Source organism: Suricata suricatta, chromosome 3 (assembly GCF_006229205.1).
Source record: "Suricata suricatta isolate VVHF042 chromosome 3, meerkat_22Aug2017_6uvM2_HiC, whole genome shotgun sequence".
Classification (NCBI taxonomy): Eukaryota; Metazoa; Chordata; class Mammalia; order Carnivora; family Herpestidae; genus Suricata; species Suricata suricatta.
The window spans coordinates 63681548-63692971 of record NC_043702.1 but is presented as its reverse complement, the minus strand read 5'-3'; the positions used below and the strand labels follow the sequence as shown (position 1 = coordinate 63692971).

General features: G+C 39.6%; 1 protein-coding gene across 2 annotated transcripts in view; it reads right to left on the bottom strand.

Annotated features, from left to right (window-relative positions):
- Positions 1-2626: 2626 nt before the first annotated feature.
- The window catches only part of TTC21B (tetratricopeptide repeat domain 21B), a 78572-nt gene continuing 69774 nt past the window's right edge, over positions 2627-11424 (bottom strand). For both annotated transcript variants that reach the window (XM_029934457.1, XM_029934458.1), the window contains 3 exons: positions 10645-10765; positions 6366-6433; positions 2627-3754 (listed from right to left, as the gene is read on the bottom strand). In XM_029934457.1, coding sequence (XP_029790317.1) covers positions 3677-3754; positions 6366-6433; positions 10645-10765 — 267 coding nt within the window. In that variant the 3' untranslated portion in view covers positions 2627-3676. The remainder of the gene's footprint in view (positions 3755-6365; positions 6434-10644; positions 10766-11424) is intronic.

Genomic DNA, 11424 nt, shown 5'->3' with positions numbered 1-11424 from the left:
CATTATTGAGTAAACTTTTAATATGTTTGACCACTTCATTTATGTTGAGTGTTTGGTAACAAAAAAAAACCCTCAAGCTTTTAGCTATTACACTTTTTAACTGAAGTTTCTGATTATCGCCTATAAACTTTTCTTTAAGTGGGATTACTCAGAGGGCAAGCTCTGAATCCGCGTTGCCAAAATGCCCTTGAGGAAGGCTGTGCTGCGCTCTGCCAGCAGAGTGGAGAATGTGGTAGTTGCCTTGCACCTTTGCCAATCTTTCATTTCAAACAAGACATTTGTTACTTTATCAGCTCTAGTGCTGCTATATGATCTTGGTATAAGGCTATTCACTTGTCATCTCTAGTCCCAAACTCAAATAGTTTGTCAGTCCTAACTGGTCATTTGGTTTCCATAGTGATTATTAGCTACTTGTACCCTAATGCAAAGTTCAACCTAGCTTCCCCAGCTGTGGGTGCAGAACACCCTCCAGCATTGCTCTAGGTTCTTGACTTTTGGGAAGAATTGGGAAGAAATCGATTTCTTCTTGGGACCCAGTTCTTCATACTAGCTGACTTAAGCTTAAAGTGCATTAAACTTTGAGGGGATGGTATTCTGACCCTCGGCCGACAGAAAATTCATGTTGTGCTCCTCTGCTCTGTCCTGAGTGCAGCCCCCAAATCCTCACTGAACTTGATTCCTTCAAGCAGCAGTTCAGAGCAGTGTGAACTCCTGCTTTCCTGGATGTGTGATCTGCGTAAGGTGTGGTCATAAACCATGCCATCGTGGACAAGAAAATATCAGAGATTGTGTTAAATGTGTTTTGTGTGTTAAATGGAGTTTTAAAAGGGTGATATGGTAGAGTATGACAGGATGGCTACTTTAGATCGTGGGCCTGGGCATGGACATGGCCCCTTAAGAGGTAGCAGGAAACAGATACTGGAAGAAAGAATAAGCCTAGAGCAGAAGCTTAGAGAGAGGAAGCAGGGTAAGGGAGAGGAGTAGGGAATAGAGAATCCTGGGTACAGGAGGTGAGTGCAAAAGCAGAGCTCGATGAAATGAGATTATGCATGTAGAGAATACAGCACAGTGTCTGTGGGGGAGGGGAGAGCGACAGAGAGGGGGGAAAGGAAAGAGGGAATACGGGTGGGGAGCAGGGAGAACATGAAGAACCCTGAATCCTGTTTGATTGAGCTGTCTTGGAGAACTTACTTGTCTTCTTTCCCTGGACTGTATTTTTCTCTTCAGTGAAGGTTTTTTCCCAGTTGCAATTACTACCTGGCCCTGTTTCACTTATAATAAGTAGCGCCACTATTTATTAAGGGCCTAAGTGAGTCAGATTCATTATAGGTTTTATATATGTTCTCTCATTAAATCTTACAACAACCTGAGACAGATTTATTCTTCTATGCTTCTTTATGGAGGAGAAAATCAAGACTCAGAGAGCCTATGTAACCTGAGAAAGATGAAACATCTTGTCAGTGGTAGAGCCAAATGTGACCCTAGGCTAGTCTGACTTCAAATCCATGTTCTTAAACTGTTACACCACACTGCTCCTCAATTAGACTTCTCTTTGGTAGTTTCCACATTTGTAAGAACTGTGTATTCCACTCAGTCCCTCTTGTTCCTCATTTCTAGACTATCTCTGTGACAGAACACTTAGTTTTGTCTGTTAGCCAGATGTAAACAAGGTAATTTTTTCTTATAGACACAATCTCTCTTAATTACACAAGATGTCTCACTATGGCAAACAGGGCATGCGCTTTGAAGTTGTCTGGGTTGGTATGGAATCCAGATCCTGTCGCTCTCTGTGACCTTGCGCAATTCATCTAGTTGCACCTCCATCTTCGTCATCTGAAAAGTGAGTATGTCTTCTCTGGAGAGCTGAAGGAGAATTAAAAGACACCATGTAGGTAAAGTTCCTAGAATGTACCTAACAAAACAGTCAGTGGCTGCTGAGGCAACAAAACGAACTCCTGATTTCACAGATAGGAAGACTGGTCTGGAAATGTCTTACTGGGAGAAGAGATGTTCTACTTTCTCTATCCAATTTCCAGGACTCCAGCATCCCATGATGCAAATTCACTAGAACTCCTGAAGGTATTCTGTTACATAATATCCTTAACAATTTCCACTCAGGCTGAAATACAAGAAAAAGATCATCTGCCGCAGTTCCAGAGTTGTAAACAGGGATAATGAAGCCTATATCCTAGGGTTGTGGGGTGATGTCAACTATAAGAAGACACGTGAAAGTGTTTTAACAGATACGAAATGCTTCATAAATGCTCTTATTATTAAATATTTTCACAAAATGCAGTAAGGTAGCTAGAAAAAAAAAGAATGATTAGGGGCACTTGGGTGACTCCGTTGGTTAAGCGTCCAACTCTTGACCTCAGCTCAGGTCATGATCTTGCGGTTCGAGGGTTTGAGCCCTGCATCAGGCTCTGTACTGATGGTGTGCAGCCTGCTTGGGATTCTCTCTCTCCCTCTCTGCCCCTCCCACGCTCATGCTCTTTTTTTTCCTCTCTCAAAAAAAGAATGATTAGAATTTTATAACATAATTGGAATTAAAAGGACTCTGGAAAATTGCAGAAGTGACTGAAAAGAAGAGATATAAAAAGAAATAAACATAGGACACATAGAAGCATCAAGTGACTAAAAAATACTCTGTATTTATTGAACATGCAAATGAAATAGAAGACTCTAGGATATTTTTAAAGACAACTGAGAAAGATATAGACAACAAATCAAAAATAATGCTAAAAACTGAGTTCATTAAGATTAGGTTAGACTTAACGTAAAAGACTGAGAACTGGTTGGCCAGAGGGTTTTAGGTGTGGTAAGGTAAGCAGCCGCTTTCACAGGATGTGCTCAGTGAGTCCCTGCTGACCAGAAATATTGGTCAACACCCTTCTCTGCCAGATGTTACAGTGTCTGAAGTCATTCCCAAAGACTGAGCCCTTGGGCTTAAGGTTAATTCTTGCTATCCGAGTTTACCTATGTAACTGATTTTAGGTACAGATGATTTCTTAAGATCACACTGACATCGAAAGCAGAAAGAATGAGTTCGATGAAGGGAAACTCACATTCTTTGTATTTTTCCAAAAAGATTTTTCTAGGCAAGTCACATATCCTGTACTATTACTCATTATACACTGCGAATTGTACAGGGAGCTTACCCTGATTTTCAAAACTTACCATGTGTCTCGAGTTCCAAGAGAAATACAAATCATACACTTATAAAGTCTTTATTAAAATAGACTTTTTCGTTTTCATATGTTATTTACAAGAAAATTTTCTCCAACCTTTGAAACGACAGAGAGTGTTAACAAAGAACAACAGCGTTGTAAATATATTTCCTGAAATAAACAACTAATGCTCTGAAGAAATGGTATAGGATACCTAATTACCTAGTATTTAATAAAATGTTCTTTATAGAAATGGGTTATAATCTTTACCACAGAGACACTAAATCTGTTACCAATCAAGACAGTCAATCAAATAACCCAGCTCTAAGTCACCTGCTCCATGAGAGACCGCCTAGTACACAGTATTTCTCTTCATATACAATAGCAGCCTCTGCTGGGGAAAGAAAAGGATGCTTCTGTTACAGCGTTTTGGCTCAAGCCTATTTTGAACTAGAAGAACTGATTCCTTTGCTTTCCTGCTGTATCAACAAACTAAATTATAACAGTTTTCAAGGTCTCAAAGACGTGCGGGCCTTATCAAGTATATCCTTTCTGATCTTGGGATAGGATGGATGTCCTTCAAGAACCTGCAAAGACAAAAAACAAAAAAGCACAAGAACTTGTAATTAATGACCGAGAACCAGAGCTATAACACTTACTGGAAATATGCCTTACATTTGAGATTTCACTGTATTAATGTTACAAATGTACCAACACTTCTTAAAGGTGACATCTGAAACGCGACATAACTCCTAGTAAGAGTAATTAGAAGACAACAACAGAATACATGTGAGAAACACAACAAATATAATTACTTCTTTAATAGATCAGTTGTAAAAAATCAGTATGTATCAATGGGTGGCTCAGTTGGTTAAGTGTCCCACACTTGATTTTTGACTCAGGTCATGATCTCATGGTTTCCAAGATTAAGCTCCGCATCAGGCACTCTCAGCACGGAGCCTGCTTAGGATTCCCTCTCTTCTTTCTCTCCTCCCCGGCTCAAGCACATGCTCACCCAAATGAATAAATAAAAAAAAACTTTAAAAATGTTAGCTATTCATATGATATTAATAAACCCTTACAAAGTTATTTTTGACCAGTAGCACATATCAGATATACTTGGAGTGATTTTGAAACATACAAGTTTCCAGGCCTACTGAGTCTAGTAGTGGGGACATACTCATTCTTTAAAAAAAGAATTCCACAAATGATTCTAATGCATAACCTTACATTAATGTACAACCTTAACCTTAATGTGAAACACCGCCTTACAGAGGGGCTCAGTAATCAACAGCAATCACTGAAGCCAAGCATTAACTATAATGATGCTGATACAGATATCTGGGATAGGAGACATTATGTAATGCTTTTCGAAGGAGCAGCTTTTCTTGGAGCTCCTAACAATGTGTAATGTAATGCCTTATCTGGAACAACAGGGCAGTGCCTTATATATCAATGGGACAATGTACATATAAAGAAGCTGCAGATTCTAAACCCAAAACTTAAATGTTTGTCACTTAGTAAGAGATCATTTAGTTAGGGATCAATTATAGAAATGCAATTGAATCATCATTTCTGTCTCTTATAGGTTTTAAAAGCTTGTTATGCCCTCTGCACCTGAAAGTTCTGCTATATTAAAGGAGGCTCGTTGACTGTCCAGGGCCTGTCCGTTCAGGAAGTGTTCTTTTACTGGTCCCTTGGTCTCTCTTGTTGTGCCTTTGGTAATTTTATTTCCCTCCTCGTAGTGATATTTGGGACTCTCCACCATGTGTACTTTGGCTTGTATCTTAAGGTAGCCCTATGAGCCTCTCTTCTTGGTGGACTCTGTCTCTTTTCCTCCCAGACTCCTGCTGCTCAGCGTCCTTTGGCTTCAGCCCTTCTTTGTTTGAGAGATGCAGGAGGGAAGAAAGGAACTCCCTATTTCTCTGTCATCTTGCCTCCTTCCAGGAAAATGTACTTTTCCAAAGAGGACATCCAGATGGCCAACAGACACATGAAATGATACTCAGCGTCACTCATCATTGGGGAAATACAAATCAAAACCACACTGAGATACCACTTCATGTGGGTCAGAATGGCTAAAATGAACAAATCAGGAGACTATAGATGCTGGTGAGGATGTGGAGAGACTGGTACCCTCCTACACTGTTGGTGGGAATGTAAAGTGGTGCAACTGCTCTGGAAAACAGTGTGGAGGTTCCTCAAAAAATTCACAATAGAACTCCTCTATGACCCAGAAATAGTACTGCTAGGAATTTACCCAAGGGATACAGAAGTGCTGATGTATAGGGGCACATGTACCCCAATGTTCATAGCAGCACATTCAACAACAACCAAATCATGGAAAGAGCCTAAATGTCCATCAACTGATGAATGGATCAAGAAGATGCGGTTTATACATACAATGGAGTACGACAGGACAATGAGAAAGAATGAAATCTGACCATTCGTAGCAACGTGGATGGACCTCAAGGGTGTCATGCTAAGTGAAATAAGTCAGTCAGAGAAGGACAGATACCATATGTTTTCACTTATAAGTGGAACAGGAGAAACTTAAGAGGACCATGGGGGAGGGGAAGGGGAAAAAATAGTTGGGGAGAGGGAAGGAGGCAAACCAAGAGAGACTCTTGAATACTGAGAACTGAGGGCTGATGGGGGTGTGCAAGTGGGGAAAATGGGTGATGGGCATGAAGGAGGGCACTTGTGGGGATGAACAATGAGTGTTATATGGAAACCAACTTGATAATAAACTATAAAAGAAAAAAAACCCCAAGAAATAGAATTGAATGACTTCTAAATAACAGAAATACGTTTTATCTCTAACTTATAAATCTGCATTCTCTACTAGCCAGACTTAGACACATTCACAAGAACTTCTATTCAGAACAACGGCTTGGGGAATCAACAGTTTTATTTCCCATGCTTCTCCCCTAGTCTCTGTCTTTAATGTGATATAAGCATTTTATTATTTGAACCTCAATTAAAAACATGTTTAATGATTCAAGTAAATTTTATTATTTTCTAAAATGTGAAAAGCAGAAATCTCTCCCAGATGTATCTGATGACCCACTTAATCCAAATACAACACCATCCACCTCTACCAATACAGTAAGATGTACTCATGTACCTCTTGAGATTAACTAAAAGTAGGACATTGTGTATCTGAAAAATTTTAAGAAATCTAAATTGAAGTGTTACCTGGTGACATACGTCAATTGCATCCACACATCTTTTTGCTTTTAAGTAATTGAATGCCAATTTGTATCCTGTTAAGACAAAAACAAAGACAACCGCATGATGATGTAGCACTATTTATAGAGCACACTGCTAGCATTGTCTTTTCTGCCCCCTCCTTTGTTTGCTTAACTCATGTGAGAAGTCTTAAGGAAGGCTCGTTGGTGACTATATTGTAAAGAGAGAAGGGATGGGAAAATGAAACATGGAATGACTTGAAGGAAGAACAGGGAGTGAAGAAAATGGAGTTAGAAAAAGGACTGCAGTGAATACCCTGTTGGGTTAGAAGACTGCCATCCTACAGGAGGGGCTTTTGTAACGTACTAAAAAAAAACGCCACTTATTTCAGATTATAGTAATAACTCATCCCAGGGTGGTAAATGATAGCACAGCTATTCATTTACACCACATAGGTTTATTTAGCACTTAACACGTCAGGAGAACTCATTCCCACAATCAGGAGGTGTACATTCTAGTAGGACAGAAAGTACATTATTTAAGTAATTATGTAAGTACGTTTCCAATTTCCAAAGTGAGATAAATGTTATAAAGGAAAGGTACAAGCCAAGAGAGCCATCATAAGCAGCCTGGTTGGGGAGGGGGTGGGTGTCAGACAGTGCCTGGAATCTGAAGGACGAGGGGATGGGCCCAGGGAATGGGAAGCAAGATGGCGGAGGGAGCAGACCAGACAGAAGCCGTCGGGGGACCCAAGGAAACAAAAGGGCTTGGAGCACCACAGGACACAGCAGTTGGGGGGATGGCCCAGAAGAGGGCAGAGCAGTCTCCAGATATTCCACATCAACGATTGGTAACAATTAGCACAATTAATGAAACCAAAATGTCATGTTTCAAATACTTAAAATTTAAAATAAAGTTTTAAGACATTCTTAAATGATCATTGCTTTTCTGTAAGAACGCTCTAAGAGTCAGCAAACAGGAGGTAAGAAAGTAATAATGGCAGTATACTCAACGAGTAAGATATGATATATATACCATAATGTAGAATAATATGTAATTAATAAGTTTGATATTTCACTTTACCTCTTACAAATATAAAACAGAGAAATTTGAATGCTATTCTTGGGGTCTAATGAAAGTACCAAACTTTTTTCCAAAATTTTTTAAAAAATTCAAACAAATATTTGAAAAGAATTACTGGCTAATGTAATCATAAAGTAGTAGAAAGTAAGAAACAGGACTTATCTAAAATTCATAGTGTTTGATATAAACACACATAAACACACATGCCTATAAAACTGTCAAAGATGAAACCAGTAAGCTTTGGAGAGTTAAACTTGATATTGTTACAAAGAAATTATAAAATTGGCTAATAAACGATGTTGGTGACATTCAAAAAGGATAACAATTTAAGATGTCAAGCCATGTCAAACATACTTTGCATAAAAACTAGAGCCAAAAAACCTGGATTTCAATTTTGGGGTCTGAATTCCTGACTGGCTTCAGACCTCAGCAAGTCAGGTGAACTGATCAGTTTTCCTCATCAAAATCCCTCACTCTCTTAGTGTACTTTTTGTTTTTTTGGTTATAGTTTATTTATTTTTGAGACAGAGAGAGACAGAGCTGAGCAGGGAAGGAGCAGAGAAAGAGGGAAACACAGAATCAGAAATGGGCTCCAGGCTCTGAGCTGTCAGCACAGAGCCTGATGCGGGGCACGAACCCATGAACCATGAGATCATGACCTGAGCTGAAGTTGGATGCTTAACCAACTGAGCCATCCAGGTGCCCTGGTGTACTTTTAATATCAAAGGAAATACTTGCCCTGAAATGCTTTTAGAAGTTTTAGAGCACCATACAAATATGACTAATACTAAGTTAGAAGAACGAAGTTTTAATGTTGGAAGAAACTTGATAGATCATCTTGTTCAAAAAATTTTGGAGAGGAAAGAAAGCACCAGAATGTCAAAGGATATGTGCGCTGTGGCTGCACTCTACCTGTCAAGCTTACAAAAATCCAGCTCTGTGTAATGAGGGGCAAAAAAGGTAGCATGGTGGGAGGCGGCGAAGGGGAGAGGGAGGAACATGAACAATGCACACAGTCTAGTGAGTGTCTTGTAACCAGAGAGTGGATGTAAAGAGGGAAACATAAGTATGTTTTCTTTTTGGATCTCAGTTCCTGGTGCCTTTCACAGTGACAGCACTCAAGCCTCAATCCTTTGGAAAGAACATGACCATAATTTTAAGGATTTCCTGACAACTGAAAAAACGAAAGGTAACTGCAGACATTGGATACAATGACCATCTTAAGGAAGAAACTACAGAATTAACTGAGAGCCTTAGAGAAAACTTACTAATGAGAAGTTGGGGAAATTGATAAACTCATCGATGAAATACACAGATGACACAGTCAGAGAACGAATGAGTCAGAATCTCTGTATGTGCTGAAGAGTTCCAAGGAACAGAATGTTTAATAACTTCTAAATGTATTCCTTCTGTGGAATAAAGTACATTTAAGGAATTTTTATTTTACAAGCTGACTTTATTCTGTTGGATACATGATACTTGAGAAGGAAAAATACCATCAACAAATGGTACGGTATTAGTTCCTGTGTCCTTTACCAGTCTAGTAAAATAGAGACCCCAGAAAAATACAAGGTGGGGGAAGTCCTGAACTGACAGCAGTTAATGTAAAAACGACCTATATGACTGCAAATTAAACCTGAGTCCACACCACGCCACAGCTGCTCGGAGGACTGATGCCACTCTAGGCTACGTTAATAACTACTAAAATGCCTAATAAAAAATAGCTTGATTATACATATAATTAGATCTTAAATTATACTTAAGAACTGTTCATTTCTGGTACAAGAGGTCAGGAGGGTCATGGAGAAACAAAAGAGCCTTTTCCAAACTTATTTGGCCATGAAATCTAATCTCCTCGTACTCCATTCTCTTCCTTTCCTCTTTTCTTTTTTTCTTAAAGAAGTAACTATTAATATCTCACCAACTATTCCAAAGGACAGATTGCGAAGCATTATTCTAGAGTTTCCAGAAGACAGTAACAAGAAGGGAGCAAGATCTGGAAGGAAGACTCAGGAAGAATGGACAAATAACTGGGATGGTTTGAAGAGAGGTCTTGGGGGAGACAGGATGGAGTTGAATCAGAGTGCCACCACGGGTACGAGGGAAAAGACTCCGTGGGCTGCTCCGAGAAGAGACCTGATCAGTTTCCATGCAGCATATTTTGGATCAGGACAAACAAAGGGAAGAGAATGGGTACGAGCTCCCTCACAAAACGGGGGAGAGGCTAGGCACTAAGTATATTCCAGATGCTGTCTATCTGGTAGGGATGCTGGAGACCGCATTCCTTGAGTCTATTACTGGAACAAGTTGATATTTCTAGACGCTCAGTAAAAAAAAATGTTCCAGGGTCATATTATTGTAGGAAACACGTCCCCTCTGTGATATCCATCACAAGATACATTAGTGTTTAAAGGCACAAGAAGCTCTGCAGTAAAGAGAACTGCAGGAGTGCCTGGGTGGCTCAGTTGGTTTTGCATCTGACGAATTCAGCTCAGGTCATGATCCTATGGTCCTGGGATTGAGCCATATATTGGGCTCCACGCAGAGCATGGAGCCTGTTTAAGATTCTCTCTCTCTGCCTCTCCCACGTCCCTCACCACTGAACTTGATCTTGATTTAATGAAATGCTTTCCTAACTGATTTGACATTGGAACACTTTTCCCCACAGCATAACCATTTTAGAAACAGCGGAGGGTTAAGGGAGAGAAAGGGGCAGAGCAAGGTTAGATGTAGGGGGTGCCTGGGTAGCTCAGTCAGTTAAGCATTTGACTTCAGCTCGGGTCACATCTCATAGTTCATGGGTTTGAGCCCCGTGTCGGGCTCTGTGCTAACAGCTAGGAGCTTGGAGCCTGCTTTGGATTATGTCTCCCTGTCTGTCTGCCCCTCCCCTGTTCATGCTTTGTGTCTCTCTCTCTCTCTCAAAAATAAACATTAAAAAAAAAAAGATGTAACTAAGGACCAGCTGGAATCTAAGGAAATTATACTTTAAGCTAATAATCTATTATAAACATAAAATTTATTTTTCAGAAGAACTGATAAAGGAGGTTGGCTTTTTATTTAGGATATCTTAATGTATATTTTACATTAAAATATCTTAATGTGTATTTTGTTCTTTCAAAATACTAAATGGATTTAAGTGAAGACTTACAAATAAAACCTAAGTTTCCAGGGAAAACCTGGTTATCTCATCTGTTAAACTCACCGACTGCTGGATTTGTCTGACTGCCATGTTTCCACGCCATCTCATAGTTTAAGGCCGCGTCTGAATATGCTTGCTCTTTTTCCATAATGTATCCCATATATTCATAAGCTTTGCAGCAAGACTGAAGAAAAATGGAAAAGGTATCAACAGGTTAAACTTGATTTTATGGGGTGCTTATGACTGTAGACGCTGACCATATTAACTCATTTAACTGGCACGTAAAACAATGTTTTTCAAACTGGGCTAGGCAATCAAGTCATCTGTGGGACTTAATGAAAGATCAAGCCCCACCTCTATTCCCCCCCGAGTCAGGATTTTTATGTGAGAGGCAAGGAACTGTAATATTTTACACACACACACACACACACACACACACACACACACACACAGTTTTTATTACAAATAGTTTCAAGTTAAAATTAACAGTGGAATGAACCCCATGCATGAACCTCTATCTTTAACAATTAAAATCAGGATTAATACTGTTTTAACGTCTACCCCCTACACTTGTCCTTCTGTATTATGAGATTAAAAAATCCTTAAGGCTAGTATCTAAAGTCTACAAGGAACTCACCAAACTCCACACCCACAAAACAAATAACCCAGTGAAGAAATGGGCAGAAGACATGAACAGACACTTCTCCAAAGAGGACATCCAGATGGCCTACAGGCACATGAAACGATGCTCAACATCACTCATCATCAGGGAAATACAAATCAAAACCACACTGAGATACCACCTCACACCAGTCAGAGTGGCTAAAATGAACAAATCAAGAG